This window comes from Mus pahari, chromosome X (assembly GCF_900095145.1).
Source record: "Mus pahari chromosome X, PAHARI_EIJ_v1.1, whole genome shotgun sequence".
Taxonomy (NCBI): Eukaryota; Metazoa; Chordata; class Mammalia; order Rodentia; family Muridae; genus Mus; species Mus pahari.
In genome coordinates this window covers 3,488,511-3,515,206 of record NC_034613.1, presented here as the reverse complement: position 1 = coordinate 3,515,206, position 26,696 = coordinate 3,488,511, and the positions used below count along the sequence as shown (strand labels likewise).

General features: G+C 38.8%; 1 protein-coding gene across 3 annotated transcripts in view; it reads left to right on the top strand.

Moving 5' to 3' along the window:
• The first annotated feature begins 307 nt into the window (after positions 1-307).
• Rpgr (retinitis pigmentosa GTPase regulator) overlaps positions 308-26,696 on the top strand; it is a 55,597-nt gene continuing 29,208 nt past the window's right edge. For all 3 annotated transcript variants that reach the window (XM_021187626.1, XM_029534188.1, XM_021187625.2), the window contains exons 1-11: positions 308-549; positions 3,406-3,531; positions 4,249-4,341; positions 5,133-5,195; positions 6,063-6,221; positions 7,953-8,102; positions 10,461-10,619; positions 13,959-14,114; positions 16,622-16,746; positions 19,510-19,692; positions 20,691-20,856. In XM_021187626.1, coding sequence (XP_021043285.1) covers positions 408-549; positions 3,406-3,531; positions 4,249-4,341; positions 5,133-5,195; positions 6,063-6,221; positions 7,953-8,102; positions 10,461-10,619; positions 13,959-14,114; positions 16,622-16,746; positions 19,510-19,692; positions 20,691-20,856 — 1,522 coding nt within the window. In that variant the 5' untranslated portion in view covers positions 308-407. The remainder of the gene's footprint in view (positions 550-3,405; positions 3,532-4,248; positions 4,342-5,132; positions 5,196-6,062; positions 6,222-7,952; positions 8,103-10,460; positions 10,620-13,958; positions 14,115-16,621; positions 16,747-19,509; positions 19,693-20,690; positions 20,857-26,696) is intronic.

Sequence of the window (26,696 nt, the reverse complement as noted above, 5' to 3'; positions counted from 1 at the left end):
CTACAAATGACATTTGGGATGTAAAACGCCTAGTGCCTTGCTGTGTTACAGATTGTTACTGTTAGTGTGTTGTCAAAGCTGTGCACTGACGTTTGCATGTGTCACAGAAGTTAGGGCTATGTGAGACGTGATGTCACCATCCCCTCTAGGTCCCTGCATGGCCAGGATCCCTTCAGAAGTAGATGCGCTCCCAACAACACCTCTGAGTCTGCAGCGTGGCCGCTTCCAATAGCGACCGCTAGAGGGCGAGCGGTCGCTTACCGCCCCAGCATCTGCGCTTGCGCCGCACTGACACCGCTTCCGCCTCCCTTCCTCCAAAAGTCTTTCGCCCCACCCCGCCCCGCAAGGCTCCGCCTCCGTTGCCCCTAGCGTCTGTTTGTTGACTTCCGGGAGCACAGTAGTGGTCGATGCCAAGAGGGTCGCGATGGGGGTCCCAGGGGGTAGGGCAGTACCTTAGGCCCAATCGAGTCTCCCCTGCTGTCTTTCCGAAGCAGGCACAGATTCCGTTCGCAGGCTTCGGCATGGCGGAACCTGAGTCACTGGTGCCCGGTGAGTCGCGCCCCCAGTCGTGGCGGCTGGCCTGGAGGGAGGGTCCGCGGGCCGGCGGGCGGGCGGGCGACAGGGCGACAGGCCAGGCCCCGCCTCCGAGCCGGCCCTGTAGTGGTACCGGCCGCAACCTGAGCCTCAGTCAACCGCCTTAGATTTGCGTTTGGGAATAAATTTCCTTTGTCGGGCCGGAGGAAGGGACTGGTACCGAGGACACGAGGGACCCTGTGTGTTATTAGCAAGCTGCAATAATGGCTTTTCTTGGAGGTGGCGGCAGCCATTATTCTCTCGCCAAGCATCCCAGGGTCTCTAAACACTTGAGCATGTGGATGTCCCCAGGACCCAGTTAGGTACAGAATTCAGTAATGAGTGGAACGCGGGGTGAAAGGTTAAAAAGAATGACAAAAACGAACTGGATAAAGGGAGAAAGAGGGCCTTCGGTGAATCTTTTTAAGACTGGCTGTCGTGAAGTCTTTTAAAATTATGACTCCGTACGGCTTCCGTACTGGGTAGCCCAGGTAGACATTTCCTGGAGCAGCATTGGTTATAAGCGTAGAGTTGTAGAGTTGTTCAGCTAAAATGGTGGTCATAATCTACTAAACTGGTTTTCACATATACTCTAATGGGCTATTACTAGCATTATGAAAAATAACCACTATATTTGAGCAGAATTAGACATTTAAATATGCATAATATTTACATCCGGTATGCTCTCTCTGAAAATTTCCCCCAAACTGGGTCTGGCTTTCTGTTTGAGGGTGGTGTGTGTGTGTGTGTGTGTGTGCGCGCGCGCGCGCGCGTGTGCATGTGTTTGTGTGTGTTTAGTTACTTGGAAATGTTAATAGATATTTAGTCTTTTGAAAATGATACTGGTCCAAGTCTGTGAATATTCCTCAGATCAGACATTGGCAATTGAAGAATGTCAAATCTCAGCCTCCATCCCCAGTCTCCATGGCCTGATCAGTAACTTGAATTCTCATTTCTTCTCAATGGGAACAGGACTAGCTGAGGTGTTTCCGTATTAAAACCTGGGTAATACGCTGTCCTTCACACTGAAAGTACTGAAAGCTGTGGTTGATTTCCTACCCAGCATTCTAGTGATGTGAAAATGGTGGTAGAGTGACAAATAGTGTTGTTGAAGGGAAGTTTTCTGTTTGAAACTTAGCACACACTGAAGTGTAACTGATATGTATTAGAGGAACATCTTGTGCAATGGGTATAAGTAGCAAGGAAAACCTACATTATCAGTAATACAGTTGAGCAAATAAAATACTTATCAATAAATATTTTGGTAGTGATTTAATTAGAGAGATTACTGTGCAGAACATAATTAATTGCCATATAGCCTCTATTCATTGCAAGATTCTGAGAAACCAGTAATTTCCAATGTTTGTACTAGGACTTTACAGGGGTAGCTATCAGCTAACATGTTGGAGATTATAGATTCTGTACTAGACTCTTTATCATAAAAGAGAGATTATTACAACCCTGGGCTTACAATATTGTAAATCGATTGTGTATAACAAACCTGTTCGTACCTATGTTAGATTCAAGGCATATAAGAAGATGTATTGGTATTTAAACACCATTTAGTAATAACCATAATGATTAAAGGAGGAAGTTAAGATTTGGTAAAGTAACCCATTGAGTATTGTATTAAATATTAGATTGAGAATTTGAATACTGGGCAGTGGTAGCACATGCCTTTAATCCCAGCACTTGGGAGGCAGAGGCAAGCAGATTTCTGAGTTTGAGGCCCGACTGGTCTACAGAGTAAGTTCCAGGACAGCTAGGGCTATACAGAGAAACTCTGTCTTAAATAAATAAATAAATAAAGCTGCCTATACAGAGAAACTCTATCTTAAATAAATAAATAAAAAAATAAATGAAGCTGCCTACTGTTTTGGGGGCTGGAGAGATGGCTCAGTGGTTAAGAGCACTGACCGCTCTTCCAGAGGTCTCGAGTTCAATTCCCAGCAACCACATGGTGGCTCACAACCATCTGTAATGGAATCTGATGCCCTCTTCTGGTGTGTCTGAAGATAGCAACAATGTACTCATATAAATAATAAATAAAAAAGAATTTGAATACATTATTACCTTCCCATTTTAAAACATTTTCTCTCTCCCTTATCTCACTGTGTGTGCCAAATTTCTGGGAGTCTGTTCATTCTTATGGGGGTGCTGGGGCTCTTACTTTGATTGTGGTCTATAATTGACTTTTAAAGCCTTGTATGGCGTCCCATAGTGCAAGTGAAACAGTATGTAATAATATGCTTATGTCTGCCTGCACCTAGCTTTAATGGACAGTCCCAAGCATTGTCAGTAAGAGTTTGGCATTTGTAGTAACATCCCTTCCTTGTATGCAAACACTGGCAGTCCCTTGGAAGGAGTAAAGAAATTCCAAACTCACTTGGACCCTTCCCCTGAATTTCCTGTGGTATTAAGGAAAAAAATGCAATACTGTTTCAGTTCTGAGTGTGGGAAAAATGTCCTTAGTCAGGGACCAGACTATGGGGTCTTAACCAGAGTGAGTAGAAGGTATATATTGTATCAGCTCATTCTGGAAGTGACAGCAGAACAATTAGTAATGAATGATGCTTTCCTTGTCATTGTATATATTTGCATCGCATCACTCAAGGAATAGCACATATTCAAATTAACAGATGTCATAGATGAAACTAAAATGAAGTCTGAGGATTAGAATTGAATTAAGGTGAAAGAATGAAGGCTTAAACAGTGTTCAGACAGATTCAGAGCTGTCAGGGGAGAGAGCATTTATATGAGTGTAACTGGAAATGTTTTAATAACAGACATCATGGTTCAAGTTGTGAAGTAAAAATTGTCTTACATTTGTAGATACAGGTGCTGTGTTTACGTTTGGAAAAACTAAATTTGCCGAAAATATTCCGAGCAAATTCTGGTTTAAAAATGACATACCCATATGTCTTTCATGTGGAGATGAACATACTGCTATTGTTACAGGTTAGTATTATAATCTTAAATGGAGGCAGTAATTCTTCGAAAAACCTAAATATTTTTAGAGTTGTGTTTAATAAAATTCTTTTCTGCCTAATGTTAGGAACTTTTACACTTAACAGAGTCAGTTCATATGTAGAAGGACAAAGTAACCTGCTTCAACACAGAAAGATACATTTTAAAAGTCTGACTTTTTTCTATTGCTTCTAGTATATTTGTTTTATGTCTAAAAAATAGCATTGATTTGAAACCCAGGAACCCCAAAGAAGGTGATGGTCTACCATTTCATTTGACTATACTTTGACTTTGAAAACGACTTCGATGATACTGTTATTGTGTATGTAGAGAAGGGGCTTTACTCTGTTAAACGTTAAACGCATTAGAAGTATATAGAATGTGGTTTTGTACTTGTGGGAGAATTCTTTATAAACTGATTCAAGAGTCTTTTCACCTTTAAACGACTTTTGTATAGTTAAATGGTTTTTCTACATGCATACCTTTCTTGGAATCTATTTCATTACAAGAGACAATTGTTAACATAAGTCTTAAAAACTCTATACTGGATTGAATGTGCCCATACAGAGACAAGATTTATGTTTTAAAAATACTCTTATTTTTTATTCTTTGTTTAAGTGTATCTTTTGATTTCCTTGTGATTCATTCATTTCTTGTTATCTATGTGAGGATTGCTGTAATTTATTATTTCTTTTCCCCTCCCACTAGGAAATAATAAACTGTACATGTTCGGCAGTAACAACTGGGGTCAGTTAGGATTAGGATCAAAATCCACTATCAGCAAGCCAACATGTATCAAAGGTTTGGGTCTTTTCTTCTTTATATTATATTATTTATATTCTTTTAAAAAATATCTTCCAGATTATAATAAGTAACTTTAGTACTGATTCTTTGACTCTTTAATATCATAAATGAAACATCTTTAATGTTTTTATTTTGCAAGATTTACTTGAATATTATTAGCACCTACATTTAGTAGGTGGTGGAGAGTTCTGCAGGTGTGGTCAGAACAGTGTTCTTTATCTTCAGGGCCCAAATTTCAATTTCAGCTTAAAATGTTGGTGTGAACTTATCATAACCAATGCTATTTATATGATTATTATTGGACTGTTAATGTTATGGTTAGAAAGCATGTAGCTGGGCACAGACTACTAAACACCATGGGTTTACAAATGCAGACTGTGAGATCCATGGACATAGAGACACTTAGTCAACCAATTAATTAGGAGATCTTTGTAAACGTTTAAAAATATGTAGATGAACAACGTGAACCCAAGTGCATGCCTATTATTAATCTTAGGGCCTTTGTGGAATGTGGCAGTTGGTGAGCAGCAACACAGGGAATGGACTGAACCTTGATGCATTAATTTTATGATGTGCAATGAACTGTGGATAAACCTGGATTAGGAGTGAAGAACACTGATTTAGAGTCACATATATAGGGTTGTGAAGCTTGGTTGTGGGGTTAAGTTTCTGAGTGCGTAGCATCCTCCAAGCTCTGGGTTCCATCCCTTGAAGTACAATAAATGAAGGAATCTCAGTTTTACCAGTTCCTTATCATTTGATAATAATTGTCATATTCTTGTGTCTAGCTCTTAAGCCTGAAAAGGTGAAACTTGCTGCCTGTGGAAGGAACCATACCTTAGTTTCAACAGGTACAGTATTTATCCTGTACAATTTCTATCCAGCCTTGAGAACTGAGGTCTCCCTTTAGTAGTATTTGTGGCTGTGTAAAATGGGTATGTGTGATACTTTGTTGGTAGGTATACTAGAGTTTTAACAATGTAGGTGTTTAGTATGTGCACTTGCCTTTGCAAACATACAAAGAAGTGCTGAGTACCTAAAGATAAAGGGGTAGCATCAGTGTGTTGCTTCCTCCTGTTTCTTTCTCCTTGTCCCTTCTTTGTGACATGTTTTGTGGAAGCCATAGGAAATTCTACTGATAGCAGTCATTTCCATTTTAATCAAAATCTAACTAGGCAGTATAATGTATCTAGAAGTTGATAAAGTTGTTCATAAGTTTATATAGAAAATCAAAGGAGAGACACACTAGTCAAAACAGTTTCCAAAAAGAACAAAATTTGGGGCTAACAGTATTCTGAATTCAGTCTCTTGTCACAAAGCCACAAAATTATGAAAATGCAGTATTGACAAAGATTAGATAAAGTTAATGAAGCACAATAGTATTGAGAAGCAAGCTAACACATATTTATGACTAATTTCTGCTTTTAGGTTCTCTCCTACTAGGCTGTAGCCCCAGCACTTGATTTCTAACTGATGTTTGAGGACGGTTAAGTGGAGGACATGCGGCTGAGGAGAGGGGTGCTTTATTTACTCGTCCTGCTCCCCGTCCTCCCCTCTTCACTTCTGTCTCCTAGCTCTTCTCTTTGCTGTAGCTTCTCTATACCTCTCTTACCTTTGCTTGTATGTTTTTACCTGTTAATACAGGAGATATCTGCTGTTTAGTAGCATGTCTCAGAAGCAGAGTGACTACAGTGTTAATATTTCTTTCATATGTTCAGATACTGGTGGCGTATATGCAGCTGGTGGAAATAATGAAGGCCAATTGGGGCTTGGTGACACTGATGACAGAGACACCTTTCATCAAATTGGCTTCTTTACACCTAGGGATACCATTAAACAGCTCTCTGCTGGCGCCAATACATCAGCTGCTCTAACTGGTGGGTAAGACTTGCTCTGTTTCTGGCTCAACACATCTTTTCTTTCAAATACGATGCACCAACTCAGTAAATGCATAACAGTATCAGCTTTCTGTGTACATCCAAAAGACTAAAAATGGACCCTTAGAGCTGTATGTATATTTTGAGAGGGAAATAAATTGCACATGTAGAAGGCGATTGATAAATAAGTTCTCAGCTGTGCTAGCTCTCCATTATTCTTTTCAATATTATTAAATGTTACCATCATTGCATATTCTGAAAAGTATACTTGAGGCATTCCCTGAACCTAGGATGAGAAATACCGATTGGAATCAGTTGGGATGTATGTTGTTAAAGTGTGGCTTGGAACGGTCATCACACCCCTGTGTTCTTCTCTTCTAAAGGAGAGATGAGAACTTGTCTTTCAGATTCTGAGCCAGGACCCGTGTGACCTGAGGAAGCTGCTCCTTGCAGCGCTCTTCCAAGCAGGAGAATCTCTGCAGATCTGGTGTGGCTTTTGGCCACTGGGAAAACCAGTTCTATTTGATTCACCAACTATAATAACTTACTATTCAGTCTTAACTCCTTCAGTTTTTATTTCCAGTTTTAATTTTGGCTTATCATTAAATCATCTTGAGGGTCCACTTTTTAACTAAATGAAGTTGCTGGGTATTGTTACTCTCTGTAACTTCAAGGTCAGAGGCATGATGATCATGACTTCATGGCTAGATTGTGCTACAAAGTAAGATGATGTTTCAAAAACCAATAGACGTAAACAAGTATTGATAATCCCTAAAATGCTTATCCTCCATTTAGCAGAACTATTCACTGAAACACTGAAACCTCATCACAAAGGACAGAAGTTAGTATGTTAAGATGTTATATGCTAACATATGTCATTCTCTGAAGCTGGAGAAGCTGTATTTCAGATGTACAGTCATTATGAAAAAGATTAGTGAGTCCCTGTGTCCAGTGCGACTCAAGAGCAAGCTTGTCAAGCTGGGAACTTGCTCTTCTCACCTGGAGACATGGAGGTGCTTTCTGTTGTCTCTCAGTTCAGTGGCTGCCAGAATACCTAGAAGGAGGTAATTGTTTCTGTGTGGTGACATTAAAAGGACATAAAGGAAATGACATCCTGTTTTTACTATTGAGAGAAATATGGTAACTAAAGTGATTTAGCATCATTCTCTGCTTTTTATCCTTATAGAGCATATGACAGTAGAAACTAAACTCCCAGGTCATGAGCTGGTGTAAATGTCTTGGTACTTTTATGACATATCATTTCCAGTACCGAGTTAGAGTTTCAAAGGAGGAGCAAAATAATAACGTACTGTGTATTATTTTTTCTCGTATTGTTTGTTTTGAGATGGTCTTACTTTGTAAACCTAGCTGGCTTGGTATGTATTACATAGCTCTGACTGGCTTTAAATTCACGGCAATCTTCCTGTCACAGCCCCTTGAGCTCTGGTATTAGAGACGTGAGCTGATACACCCGGCTGTATTGTACTTTTCACTGACAGAGGATTTTGAGTGTTTTCAACCCAAGGAAAGAATAGTACTATACAAATGACCCTGATTTGATCATCACACACACACACACACACACACACACACACACACACACACACACACACACAAATATATTGAAGTATCATATTGTATTCCATAAATATCTATAGTTCTGTAGTTATTATAGCTTGGGAGCCTGGCTAGCCCTTTAAAGACTTTTCTCCCCTTATGCTTTTTTCATAGAGGATGGAAAACTTTTTATGTGGGGTGACAATTCTGAAGGGCAGATTGGTCTAAAAGATAAAAGTAATGTATGTATCCCTCATGAAGTGAATGTTGGAAAGCCAATTTCCTGGATCTCTTGTGGATATTACCATTCAGCTTTTGTAACAAGTAAGATGAACAGTTTTGCTTCATTATATTGTCTCTCATTTCCCCGTTATTACTGCTAATAAAATTATTTACAGTTTACAAATTGTTCAACTACTGAAATAATGTGTGTTTTAATGAAAACCATTTCTCTGTTTCTGTATTGACATTTTATAATTTCAAATGTTCTCTGACATGCCAACTTCTTAGAAAGTGAATACTAGGTCTGTTATAAAAATTTTAAATTGCTATTTTAGAAACCTTTCTAAATGTTGGTTCTCAAATTTCATAGCCTTGCATTGTGTTAAGAACAAGCCTCACGAGCCATTGTCCCCTGGGTTCACTTCTGTACTTTGACCTGCTCTATTTATCCTGTCCTGCCAACTTCTTTTATTGTTTCAAATAAGTGAGCCATAGAGTATTCTTGTGAGAACCAGGATGAAGATTTGATGGAGAAGGATGTGGCCTTGGTCCTTTGGTAATGCATTTCTCACTATCTGCAGCTTTTTCTCATTCCTAGGTCTATTGATAATCTCTGGAAGTGTTGAGCTGTTAGAGTCTACTTCTATGTTGACATCTACATTCATAGCTGTACTAGTTACCAATGGAGGGAGGATTGTGGATTTCCTTCTAACCAATCGTTTCTTAATAATCAGATGCCCAGATGAAACAGTTCAGTGGATTCTTTTAAAACAGTAGTTAATTCAGAGACTCATAACTGGAAAAAGTGCTGAGACTAAGTGATTGGCAGGTGCCCAGCCCTAAATCACTGCCTCAAAAGCTTAGGAAGAGAAAACAGAAGAGCTGGAAGACAGGGGGAGTGTATGAAATGCCATCTTCTGGACAGGATGTAGCACTGCACATACAAGACCTGCAGAAGGTGGGGTGCCCATCATGGATTGGGGACCTGATGAGGCACCATCCCTTTTCAGCAATTTCATGGTTACAGCCAGAGAGGAAGTCAGTTATTCTCAGTGGAGGAGCCACTAGTAGGTGGCCAGGGCTCCAGGAAACACTGCTTACCAGTGCTCATGCAAAAATCCCCAGTTAGTGGATCACTGCCAAACAAACAGAAGAAATGAGCACAGGGGTGGAAATGGGAAAAAGGCCTTGGTGGAGCGGGATGAGAGAGGGTTATACAGGCATGCACTTGTCAAGAATAAGAAGAATCAAGTTTCAAGTGTTTTGTAGAAAATTAAGTTGATAAAAGCATATTACTTATCATTTAGAGGTTTATAGCTCCAAAATATATAATGTTTATCCATCTAGAAGGCAGTTAAGACTCCAAAGATATTTTATTTACTCTCCCAACAACCTTGTATGAGACTTGTGCCTTCTGTGGTTTCATATAGCTAGAGCCAAGGTGTTGCTGCACCTTTACACTTTATAGACCTGCGTGGTTTCTCTCAGCATGTGGTTTCCCAACATACACAAGGAAGTGGAAGATGCAGCAGCAGCAACTAAATGAATGACCAGGCACAGCCTAGATCTCCTCAGTACTTCTCTAGTCACTATTTTGTTTCTCTGTGTGAAACAGCAACTCCATGATGTGGGCTCTTTTCTTCTGATCTCAGAACAACAGTGATTACTAGTGGACTCAGAGAGGAAGTTACAGGATTACAAAAGTGAGTAAGAGAATAAGAAAGTCTCTGCTTGCAAGAAGCTCACTCTCATGTGGCAACTAATGCAGAAGAAAGAAAGTAGTGTTCCTGTGGACAAGGTGGAAATAGTTGGTAGTGCTATCTGATACGATGTAATCGTCATAGTGATTTAATGTATGCATTTCATACATAACCAAGCTTTCTAGAGCAAGTGTCACTAAAAAGCAAAGGCAACCAATCTTGACCTGGCTGCAAAGATCTATAGTTCTAGCTACTTAGGAAGCTAAGGGATAAGGATGCCAAGTTCAAGGCACACTACAAGAGTGAGTTCAGGGGCAGCCTGGTCAACCTAGTAAAACCCACTCTCAAAACTTGAAATGTATAAAGAGGTACTGGGCCTTGAACTTGCATTCCAGCTAACATGTGTGAGGCATTAATCCCCAGAACCACCATCACACACACACACACACACACACACACACACACACACACACAAAGGTAGTCTTTGCTATGTTTTCTGAGAAAGCAAAAATGATTTTCTAATTCTTTATAGTAATGAATTCTTTATGAAAGGTACTAGATTAAAATAACTAGGAGTAGAGGAAAACAATCCAGTCTTATTATTATTATTTTTTTACCTTGCAGTGACAGACATCTTAGGAAAGATCAGATTTTCTTAATTACTGGGTAAGGTTTTATGGAGCCTGAGAACATGTGGCAGAGGACCTGTATTCTGTTTCTCTATGTGTCCCCATTAGTCATTGTGCTTCTCCTCCAACAGTGGACGGGGAGCTCTACACGTTTGGAGAACCCGAGAATGGAAAGTTGGGCCTTCCCAATCAGCTGCTGATCAATCACAGATCACCCCAGCGTGTGCTGAGCATTCCTGAGAGGGTGATTCAAGTGGCCTGTGGTGGAGGGCACACTGTGGTTCTCACAGGTATGTGTGGAACATGCTGTTCGATTCCCTGTAGTAAGTAAGGTCATTTTAATGATCCTTTTTACTGTGAGAAGATACGAACACTCAGGGCTGGAGAGATGGCCCAGTGATTAAGAGCACTTGTTCTTCTATCATGAGTCCTGAGTTGGACTCCAGCACTGGAGTTGGGCAGCTCACAAATGGCTATGTAATTCCAGTTCTAAAGGACCCAACACCCTCTTTTGGTCTCAGTGGGCACCTCCACACACAAACACATAAATAATAAGGTAAGTCTAAAAAGAGGAGCATTTAACATGAGCTATAACTTCTAAAGAGATTTTAAAGTGTAATGTTGGATTTTTATCGCTACATCTGATGCTGTATTTTTGAAACCTTTCTTAGATAGAACAGACATGCGTCTGCTGTCCAGTGCATCCTCATGTACTTCTTGGCTCCTGGGAACTACTATTCTCTATGACTTTGACTCCTCTAGATCCTGTATGGAAGCAGGCTTGAATGGCTTTCGGTTATGATCCTTGCCTTTCATGTATATAGTTAATACATAATTCTGACTCAGGGAAGACCTTTTGAAGTAGGAAAAATTGAATTCTACTGAATTATATTCATCTAAAATTAATATTTTTCCTAAAATACTTCGATTTAAAGAAGCTGTCTTTATACTATTTTCTGATGTTTTATGTATTTATAATTTGTAAACTTAAATAATTCTCTGTGATTTTTAAAAAAAAAATTTATTAGATATTTTCTTTATTTACATTTCAAATGTTATCCCCTTTCCTGGTTTCCCCTCCAAAACCCCCATTCCCCTCACCCTGCTTCTACGAGGGTTCTCCCCCATCCACCCACCCACCCACCTACTCCTGCCTCCCCCCTGGCATTCCCCTACATTGGGTCATGGAGCCTTCCTAGGACCAATGCCTGACAAGGTCATCCTCAGCTGTATATGCGGTTGGATCCATGGGTCACTTCATGTGAGCTCTTTGGTTGGTGGTTTAGTCCCTGGGAGCTTGGGGAGTGGGGGCATGGGGTCTGGCTGGTTGATATTGTTGTTCCTCTGTTATAATAATTCATTAAAAAGTGGTTAAGTCAGGTAAAAAAGAAATTCGAAACTTTCAAAATTGTGTCAATTTGACTTGTGAATTTCTTTTCTTTTTAATTAGAATTTTCTTTATTTACATTTCAAATGTTTTCTCCTTTCCTAGTTTTCCCTCTGAAAATCCCCTCCCCCTGATCCCCAACCCACTGACTCCCGCTTCCTGGTCCTGGCATTCCCCTAGACTGGGACATAGAATCTCCACAGGACCAAGGGCCTCTCCTCCCACTGATGACTGACTAGGTCATCCTCTGCTACATATGCAGCTAGAGCCATGAGTCCCACCATGTGTTTCTTATTTAGTGTGATATGCCAGGTTGTTTGGGTTTCTAGTCAATATGTTAAATTATACTCAGCAATTTATAATATGAAAACCAAATAGTTGTCTCCAAATTTGTTAAGCATCAGATTTAATTTACATAAGTAGTATTGTAGTAATATATTTAGATAATACATTTTTATTATGGATTTTTAAATTAAAAAAACTAATAAGGGCTGGAGAGATGGCTAAGTGGTTAAGAGCACTTGCTGCTCTTATAGAGGACCTGGGTACTGTTCTGAGCACACACATTGGGCATTTCATAACTGCCTGTAGCTCCAGTTCCAGGGTATCTAGTACACTCTTTGGCCCCTGGAGACACCCGCATGCATATGGTGCACAAGCACACATAGTCATTGCTTAATCTGCAGCATCCCAGAATTAGAAATGCTCTAGCAAATTTTTAATAGCCATTTCCTATCTGTCTGGCTGTGGCAGGCAAGATTGAATGGGGAGGTACAGGAGAAAATATTGTGATAAAGGAAAAGTGTAGATAAAATTAGTACACTTAGAACAAGCAATATGATATATAACCTACTAATTAGAAGATATGCTATATTAAAATAAGAATCTCTTGCCATTGCCTGATATGCCTTTATATCCTTGTTATGAATGTAGTTTCTGTAAGGAGTTTTTTTTCAATATTTCCAACATTCTTATTAGAATTATCATTATGTGTTCATCAGTAGCCCTCATTCTCAGAGGAGCTGATTAAATACTTTTCAAAAAAATAATTCTTCACAACTGAACTTTTTTTTTTTTGAGANNNGGNTTTCTCTGTGTAGCTCTGGCTGTCCTGGAACTCACTTTGTAGACCAGGCTGGCCTCGAACTCAGAAATCCACCTGCCTCTGCCTCCCAAGTGCTGGGATTAAAGGCGTACGCCACCACCGCCCGGCTACAACTGAATATTTTAAAATTTACCTGGATAGATTTTTTTTGTAGGATTTATTAGCTAGGGTTTTAACATCAGATGATCTGAGGAACTTGCCCACTGGCTGCAGCTAGCAATAAGAATATTTGCTTCTGGCTTTAGTGAGGAATTAATTTCTGCTCTCCTTTCTATGAGAGTCCACATAAGAAAGTAACACGATCATCATGTTTCTCCGTACATTGACTGGTGAGGTTGTTTCGTTAGTAACTTTTGTCATCAGTCATCTATCCTGTTTTGTATTTCCCATCTCTAGATGATAAGTGAGCTCAACTTACTGAAATACTGAAGGACATTTGCTGTTGCCTCAGTATAGCAGCAATATAGAGGGAGATTTTCTCCTCCTGTATTGTAAAGAAAATTTGCTTATGAATACATCTAGCATATCTATTGTAAATTTTAATTCTTCATCAAATAATTTTCTGATATTGTATGTGCACGCACACATGTTCATGTATGTGTTGTCCATGTGCATGTGTGTCTGTGTGTTCCTGTGTGTCGGTTTGCACATACATACTGTGTTCAACAGGTCAAACCTGTGGTCTTGTGCATGCTAGGCATGTGTTCTGCCTCCAGCTCACAAATTGTGTTTCATAGAATTTTATTAACCCACTTTAAAAAGTAAGGGATTACCTGTGTAGGAAATTTCTCTTTTTCTAATTTGTAGCAGTGAAAGGAAATAGTTTAATATCAGAGGAGAGTTTCTGAACTGATGTAATTATAAATGCATTTTAGGTTATTCTCTGAATTATCTATCTTATAACCTACCTGACGATAACAATAATTCCTTTATGGTAATTCATAAAAGATAAAATCAGACCCACATCATTATTTTATAGCTTATTTTTCTCCTCCTTCATCATTGAACACTTGCACTTCATATCAGTATGTTTATGAACAGTTCTTTTGCAGTCAATTAATGTTCATTCTAAAAGTTATTTCAGGTATGATGTACTTCCATGCAACTCTTCTTATGTATGTGTTCACTTCCTCTCAGAGAGAGTTGTGTATGCCTTTGGGCTGGGGCAGTTTGGACAACTGGGCCTTGGCACTTTTCTCTTTGAAACATCAGAACCCAAAATTATTGAGCGTATTAAGGATCAGAAAATAAGTCATATTTCCTGTGGAGAAAACCATACAGCTTTGATGACAGGTATGAGATAATTTTTCTTATTTTTGTTTCTAGAGTTAGATATAGTTTATCATAATATGAATGATAATGTGGAATGAGTGTATCTAACTTCTTATGGAATTTATGCCTGAGGAAATGGAATTATGTGATTGATATTCTAAATATAAGGTTATAAATAAGTTTAAAAGTAAATTAAGGTATAATTCATATTACAATAAATATGGGTGCTATAGTATAGCTCAGTGGGAGCACATGTTCTTAGCTTTGTGAGGCTTTAAGCTCAATCTCCAGCTCCCAAAACAAAAATTATCCACATTTAGAACCTTAAAGTAGACCTTTGGTCAAGAGAAAGACCATGAAATCCTTTTGAAATTGTATTTGTTTAAAAATTCTTAACTTTTCCAAAATTTTCTCAAGCCAGGGAGAAAAATCATACAAGAAATTCTTATTTTTCTATCTACTCAGTATAGAAGAGCTGTAGTCATGCCCAGTGAGAGTTTAGGATGCTTTGACCACTAGGGGGCGTTTCAGGATTGACTCCTTCCTTCTCTTTGGAAAGTAGTAGACAGAGAAGGGCGTTGCAGTGACCACCGGGGGGCGTTTGTACACTGACTCCTTTCTTTTCTTGGCAAAGTAGTAGGGAGAAGAGCACTGCAAAAACTACTGAGCGGATACATCTCCCTCTTTGTTGTTTTCTCCATTACCAAAGGAGATGTTCCTTTGGCCTGCTTACTTCTCAGTGTCACAAACTGGATGCTGTTGATAATGTGGAACTCAATAAAAGTCTCCCTTGAAATGACCTAGCACTTTGTAACAATAGGACCTATTATTCAACTTTTTTTTTTTTAATCTAAAAACAAAGTAAAACATGAAAAAGTCAGAAATAGTTCTAGTATATTTGAATAATCCAGACTCTGGTATTTCTGTGTTCTTTCCTTCTATCCAAACCTTCTCTAAAAAGAGCAGAACTCATGTGACAGGGTTTTAAAAAAGCAGAAATTGGAAAACATGAACTACTACCATAAAGAGTTCTTATGGTAGTTTTACTACCATAAAGAGTTCTTTCTCACAGAACTCTTCAAGAAAAATGACCTGCCCATTATGAAGTATTGATGACCTCCTTTGCCTAGCATGTACCAACATTATGTAGTGTATAAAAAAAAATGTATCATCCCTTCATTGTCCTTCCTGTAGGAGCTGTTAATAGGCGTTCCTTACAGTGGTGCCCTGATGATAGCTGCTCTGTCCTAGTGCCATTTTTCATTGACTAAATTATCACTGATGGGGACTGTACTTGGTGTGAATCGTGTCTTCCTCTAGGTTTTTTAGTTAAGTTTGCGTAGTACTTTTCCTACCTGATGAAAAGAGCCTGGCACAAATGACTGCAGAGTAAGTCTGTTCGCCGTTTTTGCTCTCGAATCCAGCCCCAGGGAACAAGCGTTACAGATTCTGTTCTCTCTAATACAATGAGATATGTGTCGTGTGCTGATTGTTTCCCAGCTTGGAGCTATATACTGTTTAAAAAAAGCTTACCACTCTCCCAGTATAATACAAGAAGATATAATTTAAACAAATTCTCCCATCCCTAGTGTGGTTCTGCCTGCTTTAGACCCTGAATCTCCAACAGTTCTATTCATTTGGCTTGCTGATTATCTTTTACCTTCTTGTCTAATCTGTGGTCTCTATTATCCAAACTTCCCATAAAGTACTGACTCTGCCTGGAGGATTCTTTCTTTCTTTCTTTCTTTCTTTCTTTCTTTCTTTCTTTCTTTCTTTCTTTCTTTCTTTCTTTCTTTCTTATAGTGAAATTCTATCTTTTAGGACTCACTGGGACAGCCTTCTCTATTCCCCTGACTAGAGGGAAATTCCCCTCCTCTGTGCCCTGATTGGCTTCTGCTTCCATGGCATTTGTCCCACATCCTTTAAATGTAGAATATGATGGAGTTGCTAGCGAAGAAGTGCAAAAGTTAAATGTAACTGCTGTGCCAATATGTGACAGGGTTAGTTAGAAGTGCTTACCATTGTTTGCCCACCAGGATGGGACCCAGATACTGATGTGGGGATTAGTCAAAATGGTTGGTTCACCTCTGACATCGCTTGGGCAGCATTCCACAGCCCAAGAGCTAAACTAATGAAAGAGACAGCTCTATTCTAAGTGACATAGCTCTCCACCAGCGACAAATTGGCACCCCTGGGAGACATAAATGATGACTGGGGACATTTTTGATTTTCATTGCTGGAGAAAGGAGTTATTCTACTGACAAGTAGTGGACAGAGGATAGTAATGGTGCTAAATAGACTGCGAGGCATAGGGCAGACACACAAGGATACTTTGACCACAAAGATATAGTGGTCCATTCTCAGTTCAATTGCCTACTGTTGTATACACTATACACTGCTTGGCTCAGTAAACCAGAGTGAATTTAATTTACAATTCTATGAAAAGATTATAATTGCAGTAGAACTTAATGTATTTCTCTGTAAGTAGAAATGGATCTTGTATAACATCAGTTTTGTTTGCATTTTAGAATTAGGCCTTCTGTATACTTTTGGAGATGGCCGGCATGGAAAGTTAGGACTTGGAATGGAGAATTTTACCAATCAGTTCTTTCCTACCTTGTGCTCCAACTTTTTGAGATTTGCAGTTCAATTGGTAAGGGTTTCATATCCCCTCTTGTATATTTTATATTTTTAGATTTGAGACTCTTGTTATTTCATAGAAAATGCATATTTTTATCTTTGTGTGAGGGTTTCATAGGTACAGCTCATAATAACTGTAAGAGCCAAGTGTTAGACATTGTATTCCTCTGGAAAAAAAATCTCCTTTTCAATTTTTCTCCTTTAACAACATTTTTCTACAAATATTTAGTTTTCTGCTTCCTTTTAACTTTTCTTGGAAACTAGGACTGTGCCACGTCTGTAAGCTTTGTATCTCATGTAGCAAGCACCAGTAGAATGTCTTGCTCACAATGCTAACTACAGGGCAAATGCAATGTCACTGGTTGAACACTCTCAAACCCTGCCCAAGAAGAGACTTGATACTAAATGAAGATTGCTGCATATTGGTTGAACACTGAGATAAGAATTACTCTGTTCAGTGCCACAGGAACATCACCATCAGTCTTCCTGTTTTATTGTTCCTAGTATTTTTGCCAGTTAAGAGCTATAGACGTGGGCTGGAGAGATGGTTGAGTGGTTAAGAGCACTGGCTGTTCTTCCAGAGGACCTAGGTTCAATTCCCAGCAACCACATAGCAGCCCACAACTTTCTGCAACTCCAGTTCCAGGGGATGTGACACAGGACACTGGCATATATGCATCAAAACATCTCTACACATAAAATAATTAAAAAAAAAAGAACAGTGGACATGTAGGCTCTTGTTACTTGCTGATACTCTTATTGCCTCTCCAAAGACATCGTGCCTCACATTGTGGTTCTTCTCTTATTCATTTCATAACTGGGATAGTTTTAGTTGCCAGCTTGACACAATCTATAATCACCTGGGGAGGGAGCCTCACTTGGAGATTGTCTATATTAAGTTGGCCTGCAGGCTTGCCTCTGAGGAATTTAAACTAGGTTCTTTGTCCTCTGAAGCCACATCCTGAATGATGGCAGCAGCAGTTCGCTGGCTGGGCCCTAACTGGCATGTATGCTCTCTGCTCCTGGCTCTGGCTCTGATGTGCTTACTTCCCTGTCACTGGGACCTGCTTGCTTTGGTGGGCCTGAATCTGAAACCAAGAGTGAAAATAAACCCTTTCTCCCTTAAGTTGCTTTTTTCAGGGTATTTTATTCCAAGAACAGGAAGAGAAAATAAGATAATAGCCATTTAATGAAAGCCTACTGTGTATAAGATACTGGTGTAAATATTAGGAATGCAAGTTACTCAGTGATGAACAAAATACCAACTGCTAATTTGGTGATATTTATGGAGAAGATGCTTTGAAGGTATGCAGTTCTTCTATCACCAGGAAGAGCTCTGCAAAGTGGCTTGAATCTGAGTGTAAAAAATAGTATAGGCTCTCCCTTCAGTGGCTTCTATTAACAAGTTAAAACCATTTACATTTAGAATTATTATTGAGATAGATTTGCTAATTTCTGTAATTAAAACATTAATAAAAATATAATTATATCACTTCTCTATCCAACCACACCCCCTTTCTTCCAAATTCCTCTCCTTTCCTTCTTTAGCCTTATATATGCATAAATTCATATATAGGTATATCTTGCTGAGTTATACCTATATGTTGGCTCCTTGGCATTGGATAAGCAATCAGAGGGCTCAATTTCTAAAGAAGTCTAATTCTCTTTCTCCCTGCAGTTGTTAGTATAGGGTTTTTGTTAACATTTTTATAAAAAGCATTTACTTCTTAATACTCATTGGTGGTTATATTTTTTATTATTTCCTCCAATGTGCTTGTATTTTGCTCTAAAGACTTATAAGCCTTTAATTTAGAAAGTGTTCTCATAAAGAAAAAGGCTTGGAACATAATCTTTTCTTTTTTATTTCTTTTTGACAGTTATATATATGTATTATATATATTATATAAATGCATATATATGTTATGATTGCATTCATCTCATTACTCTGTCATATTCTCTTCCTTCTTTTTAATGCTTTCTTCTCAACTAGTACATCTCTTACTCTCATGCCTTTTTTGTTGTTGTTGTTCACTGTATTTAGGATTGCTTACATAAGCATGATGAGAGGCTCTTTGCTAGAACATGACCAACACACTACTGGCGACACCACTTAAGAAAATGTCTCCCTTTCCCTCAGTAACCATTATCTGCTAATAGTTCCTTAGAACAGGGTGGGTATTCATGGATACCTCTTCCTCTTCCTTAACCAAATGTTGAAGGGCCTAATCTTATGTAGACGTTTTACAGATATGTATAACTGCTATATATTTACTATAATGGTCAGACACATAGTTATTCCTAAGTAATTTTCCTACTAATTATTCTTTGGATATTTGTGACTTTAATGTTCTTCCAAGATCAAACGTAACATTTTCAAAGTTATGGGATACCTGTGAAAGTAAATGGTGGAGCAAACTGATTTTCATTTTTAGCCAATGTTTAAGGGATATATGTCTAATTCATGTACAAGTGTGTGTGCATACATATACATATACACACACATACACATGCACACACACACATATATATACATACATACACACACATACACACACACACACACACACACACACACANATATATATATATATATATATATATATATATACACACGTACATACACACACACACACTCTGGAGAGTGATAGAGAAGAGCTGTGAATCAGACAGTCTTTGAATTTTGCTTCTAAGAAAATGTCTTGGTGCTAATCTGGTGTTAGCCCATATGTGTTTGATGTTAACATTGAAGAATTTTTCTGTGGACTTATGCTTGCAGATTGCCTGTGGTGGATGTCACATGCTAGTTTTTGCCACTCCACGACTTTGTACAACAGATGAATCTAAATTTGAAGAAGTATATGAGCCTTATATAAGTACAGGTTCTTTTTCCATCTATGACCTCTCCCCAGGAAGTTCACTGAGTAGATCTTTATCAGCACGTCTGCGGCGAAGAGAGCGGGTACAGTGTGGCTGCATTCTGTATGATAGCATTAGTGGGTACAGCGGGTATAGTCTTATCTACCACTGCAAAAGAAGCAGGAACAATCCTGTTTACTTTTTAAGTCAAAGGAGGGTCTTTCAAGATGAAAGTGGTAATAAAATGGTCAGAGATAAAGGCTTTGAAGTTCAAAGTTAAGATATGAAACAATACAAATGATTACCATGGATAGCCTTTGTGTATAGATCATTATCAGGCACACAGCACATTTTTATAGATTTTCCTTATCTCAGAGTGGTCCCTTGATTGTTTTTAAGCTGTATGTGGATTGATTGTTACATGTTTTTTTTCTAATACTGTGGTAAGAACATTCCTATCCACGTAACACAACTTTCAGAATGTACAGTACAGTATTAGCATGAAAGATGCAGTGTAATATTGTACAGCAGATATGGAGGGCTTAACCATTTAGTGTAACACTGATGCCTTTTGTGTTAAGCTTCCTATGCAGTAGAAGTTAATAGATTTAAATGATGAACCATGAAAAACGGAAAACAAAGAAATAAGCCATTTACTTGGAGACAAGAACGCTTCCTACCAGTTACATTTAGAGACCCTCTTGCTGTTCTTTATAATTGCTATATAAGTCACACATCTTTTGAAAGAATATATTAATACTTAAAAGCTTTGAAAATTATTTTAAGTTCTAAAATATGTTCCTTTTGAAGGGAAAAAGGTCAAGTCTATATTTTGTTATGGAAAAGTATGTATAGAAATACTGAAAACTGTCCCGAGTCTGTGGCAAATTTGTTTCTTATGAGCAAATTTTTGTTTCTCGGAGTAGAGAAATGAAACACAAACACACTTCCTAACACATCAGCTAAGATACAAAGACAAAGAACAGAAGGGACATTGGCAGACTTCGAAGCTTTCTCTTAAGTGTTTTCAGTAAGTGCAAGAAAGTGTGTGCAGATGTTGCATGGAATGGCATTTGACAGTCTGTTTAAATTATTTTAAAGGAGAGACCCCCATGCTCTGCTTCAATGGTGGGAACACTGCCTCCATTAGAGGGGACTTCTGCCTCCACTTCAGCTTATTTTTCCCCCAGTTCACTCCCCTTCCATTTGTCTGTGAATAACTACCCAGAGAAAAGCCCTTCTGACTCCACGGAGCCGCTGGACTCAGGTAATGTTGACTGCTTTCAAAGGACACAAGCCCTGCACCCTGCCATTTTCATGCTTTTCTTGACATGTTTTCTACTGGGCCAGGGACATAGATTAGTGGTATAATATAGTAATTGCATGATGTAGGTTAGGCCCTAGGGTTGAGTCCTAGCACTGGAAATTAATGAAGCATGTGGATCCCCCCCTCCAGTTTGTTATACTATCCTGTCCCTAGATAGAATCTGACATCTCTAATTGGAGCCCACATCTAGATATACCATCCAGCCCCCAGCACAGCAGTAGCTATGGAGCAATGGGTGATATACATAAGGATCATTTTAGGTCTGCATAGTTCATGAAGTGGATGGGAATAATAGTCTTTATTTTCTTGGTAAGTGAAACAAGGCTCAAAGAGATGGAGTAGCTTTCCTCTGATCATTGAGCTGATGAATGTAGTGGACAGGATACAGATGGAGCACATCACTGGTTCTGTGCTTACCAGGGCTTATGCACTTCAATTGATCTAAGTTACATGCTTGGTTGGGTACTTCTAAACTATGGAACCAACGTAATTTCTCAAAACTTCAGTTTCTTTATTTTTGAAATGGGTTTGATAATACTAAAGTAAATGTCTGGGAAAGAATCACAGAAGATAAAGGTCTTCCTATGTATGACTGACAACCTACTCTTGATCTGTAGAACCCACATAGAGGTCAAAAGAGAAAACTGATTGACTGCATAAAATTGTCTTGCATATATCACTGTATATCATATATTGTGCATACCTAATAATAATAATTCAAAAATTTTGAATAAGTGCACAATTAAGAGAGAGGTTGTATGAGTTAAGAGATCCAGCATGAAAAATACTTGGTAACATATTCAGCACCTCTATAAACACTTCCTATATACACTGAACCTCATTCCATATAACCTATAGGTTTTGTTATTGAAATTACAACTTCAGCTCTTTTAGTAGTATATATCTCTTATACACTACCTTCTCCTCAGATCATATAAATCCTTTTTATATGAATTTGATTATTATTTTTCTTATTATTGATATTCATTATTGATATTAATTTTATTGAATATTTTCCTTTATTTACATTTAAATGTTTTCCCCTTTCAGGTCTCCCCTTTGGAAACCCTCTACCCCATCCTCCCTCCCCCTGCCTCTATGAGGGTACTCCCTCACCCACCCACCCACTCCCATCTTCCCAGCCTGGTAGTCCTCTACACTGGGGCATCAAGCACCATCAGGCCCAAGTGCCTCTCCTCTCACTGATGTCCAACAAGGCTATCCTCAGCTATATATTCCGACAGCACCATGGGTCTCAGCGCCTCTATGCATATTCTTTGGTTTGTGGTCCAGTCCCTGGGAGCTCCAGGGGGTGGGGAATCTGGCCCTTTGACATTGTTGCTCCCTCTGTGGGGCTGCAAACCCCCTCAGCTCCTTCAGTCCCTTCTCCAACTTCTGCATCGGTGACCCCCACACTCAGTCTAATTGTTGGCTGAGAGCTTCCTCCTCTGTATTTGTCAGGCTCTGGCAGAGCCTCTCAGAAGACAGCTATATCAATTTTCCATAAGGAAGCAATTCCTGGCATCCAAAATAGCATCTAGGTTTCGTGGCTGTATATGGGATGGATCTCCAGGTGGGGCAGTCTTTGGATAGCCTTTCATTCAGTCTCTGCTCCACACTTTGTCTCCATATTTCCTCCTGTGAGTATTTTGTTCACACTTCTAAGAAGCACTGAAGCATCCACATTTTGGTCTTCCTTCTTCTTAGGCTTCATATGGCCTGTGAATTGAATTTTGGGTATTCTGAACTTTTGGTCTAATATCCTCTTATCAGTGAGTACTTACCATGTGTGTTCTTTTGTGACTGAGTTTGCTCACTCAGGATGATATTTTCAAGTTCCATTCATTTGCCTGCGAATTTCAAGAAGTTGTTGTTTTTAAAAGCTGAGTACTACTCCATTGTGTACATGTACCACATTTTCTGTATCCATTCCTCTGTTGAGGGACATCTGGGTTGTTTCCAGCTTCTGGCTATTATAAATAAGTTTGCTATGAACATAGTGGAACATGTGCCCTTATTACATGTTGGAGCATCTTCTGGACATATTCCAAGGAGTGGTATAGCTGTGTCCTCAGGTAGTACTATGTCCAATTTTCTGAGGAACTGCCAGACTGATTTCTGGAGGGGTTGTAACAGCTTGCAATCCCGTCAGCAATGGAGGAGTGTTTCTCTTTCTCTGCATACTTGCCAGCATCTGCTGTCACCTGAGTTTTTGATCTTAGCCGTTCTGACTGGTATGAAGTGAATCTCAGGGTTGTTTTGATTTGCATTTCCCTGATGACTAAGGATGTTGAACATTTTTTGGGTGCTTCTCAGCCATGTGAGTTTCCTCTGTTGAGAATTTTGTTTAACTCTGTTCCCCATTTTTAATAGAGTTATTTGGTTCTCTGGAGTCCTAACTTCCTGAGTTCTTTGTATATATTGGATAGTAGACCTCTATTGGATGTAGGATTGGTAAAGAGCTTTTCCCAATCTCTTGGCTGCCTTTTTGTCTTATTGACAGTGTCCTTTGCCTTACAGAAGCTTTGCAATTTTATGAGGACACATTTGACTCTTGATCTTATAGCACAAGCCATTGGTATTCTATACTGTTCAAGAACTTTTTCCCTGTGCCCATGTGTTCAATATTTTCTCTACTTTCTCTTATATTAGATTCAATGTATCTGCTTTTATGTGGAGTTCCTTGATCCACTTGGACTTGAGCTTTGAACAGGGAGGTAAGAATGGATCGATTTTCCACTCTTCTACATGTTGACCAGCAGTTGAAACAGCACCATTTATTGAAAATGCTGTCTTTTTCCCTGGATGGTTTAAGCTCCTTTGTCAAACATCAAGTGACCATAGGTGTGTGGGTTCATTTCTGGGTCTTCAATTCTATTCCATTGATCTACCTGCCTGTCGCTGTACCAGTACCATGAAGTTTTTATCACTATTGTTCTGTAGTATAGCTTGAGGTAAGGCATGGTGATTCCACCAGAGGTTCTTTTATTGCTGAGAATAGTTTTCGCTATCCTGGTTTTTTGTTATTCCAAATAAATCTGAGAATTGTTATTTCTAACTCTATGAAGAATTGATTTGGAATTTTGATGGAGATTGCACTGAATCTGTAGATTACTTTCAGCAAGATAGCCATTTTTACTATATTAATTCTGCCAATCCATGAGCATGGGAGATATTTCCATCTTCTGAGATCTTCAGTTTCTTTCTTCAGAGATTTGAAGTTCTTATCATACACACATTTCACTTGCTTGGTTAGAGTCACACCAAGGTATTTTATATTATTTGTGGCTATTGTGAAGGGTGTCATTTCCCTAATTTCTTTCTTAGCCTGTTTGTCCTTTGAGTAGTGGAAGGCTACTGATTTAGTTAATTTTATATCCAGCCACTTTGCTGAAGTTGTTTATCAGGTTTAGGAGTTCTCTGGTGGAATTTTTGGGGTCACTTTCATGTCACCTGCAAAAAATATTTTTTTGACTTCTTTCTAATTTGTATCAAATGGATACAAATTAGATATTTTTGACTTCTTCCTTTCTTGTCTAATTGCTCTGGCTAGAACTTCAAGTACTACATTGAATAGATAGTGAGAGAGGGCAGCCTTGTCTAGTCCCTGATTTTAGTGGGATTGCTTCAAGTTTCTCTCCATTTAGTTTGATGATGGCTACTGGTTTTCTGTATATTGCTTTTACTATGTTTAGGTATGGGCCTTGAATTCCTGATCTTTCCAAGACTTTTACCATGAAGGGATGTTGAATTTTGTCAAATGCTTTTTCACCATCTAATGAAATGGTCATGTGTTTTTTTGTTTTGATTTGTTTTAGTTTATTTATGTAGTGGATCACATTGGTGGATTTCCATATATTAAACCTTCCTTGCATCCCTGAGATGAAGCCTATTTGATCCTGGTGAATGATCATTTTGATGTGTTCTTGGATTCAGTTTGCGAGAATTTTATTGAGTATTTTTGCATCAGTATTCATAAGGGAAATTGGTCTGAAGTTCTCTTTCTTTGTTGGGTCTTTGTGAGGTTTTGGTATAAGCATAACTGTGGCTTGATAGGACGAATTGGCTAGTGTTCCTTCTGTTTCTAGTTTGTGGGATAGTTTGAAGATTATTATTTATATTAGATCTTCTTTGAAGGTCTGATAAATGTCTACACTAAATCCAACTGGTCCTGGGATTTTTTTGGTTAGGAAAATTTTAATGACTGCTTCTATTTCTTTAGGGGTTATGGGACTGTTTAGATGGTTTATCTGATGCTGATTTAACTTTGGTACCTGGTATCTGTCTAGAAAATTGTCTATTTCATCCAGATTTTCCAGTTGTGTTGAATATAGGCTTTTGTAGTAGGATCTGATGACTTTTTAATTTCCTCTGTTTCTGTTGTTGTATCTCCCTTTTTCATTTCTGATTTTGTTAATTTGGATACTCTCTCTTTGCCCTCTGGTTAATCTGTCTAAGGATGTATCTATCTTGTTGATTTTCTCAAAGAACTAGCTCCTGGTTTTGTTGATTCATTGTATAGTTCATTTTGCTTCTACTTGCTTGATTCAGCCCTGAGTTTGCTTATTTCCTGTCATCTACTCCTCTTGGGTGAATTTGCTTCTTTTTGTTTTAGAGCTTTCAGGTGTGCTGTTAAATTGCTAGTGTATGATCGCTCCAGTTTCTTTTTAGAGGCACTCAGAGCTATGAGTTTTCCTCTTAGCACTGCTCTCATTGTNTCCCATAAGTTTGGGTATGTTGTACCTTAATTTTCATTAAATTCTAAAAAATCTTTAATTTATTTCCTTATTTCTTTCTTTTCTAAGTTATCATTGAGTCGAGTGTTGTTCAGCTTCCATGTGTGTATGGGCTTTCTGTTGTTTTTGTTGGTATTGAAGACCAGCCTCAATCTGTAGTGACCTGATAGGATGCATGGGATTATTTCAGTCTTCTTATATCTGTTGAGGTCTGTTGTGTGGTCAGTTTTGTAGAAGGTACCATGAGGTGCTGAGAAGAACGTATATCCTTTTGTTTTAGGATGAAATGTTCTATAGATATCTGTTAAATCCATTTGGTCCACAACGTCTGTTAGTTTGGCTGTGTCTCTGTTTAGTTTGTGTTCCCAGGATCTGTCCATTGCTGAGAGTGGGGTGGCAAACTCTCCCACTATTACTGTGTGCTCTGCAGTGTGTGTTTTGAGCTTTAGCAAAGTCTCTTATGAATGTGTGTGCCCTTGCATTTGGAGCAGAGATGTTTAGAATTGAGAGGTCTTCTTGGTAGATTTTTCCTTTGGTGACTATGAAGAGTCCTTCCTTATCCTTTTCAATAACTTTTGGTTGAAAGTCGAGTTTATTCAATATTAGAATGACTACTCCAGCTTGTTTCTTGGGACCATTTGCTTGGAAAATTGGTTTCCAATCTTTTACTCTGAGATAGTGTTTGTCTTTGGCATTTAGGTGCATTTTCCTGTATGCTGCAAAATCCTGGGTCCTGTTTATATATCTAGTATGTTAGTCTGTCTTTTTTTTTTTATTTTATTAGATATTTTCTTCATTTATATTTCATAAGCTATCCTGAACATACCCTATACCCTCCCCGCACGCTGCTCCCCTGCCCACCCACTCCCACTTGGCCCTGGCATCCCCCTGTATGGGGCATATAAAGTTTGCAAGACCAAGGGGCCTCTCTTTCCAATGATGACTGACTAGGCCATCTTCTGCTATATATGCACCTAGAGACACAAGCTCTGGGGGTACTGGTTAGTTCATATTGTTGTTCCACATATAGGGTTGCAGACCCCT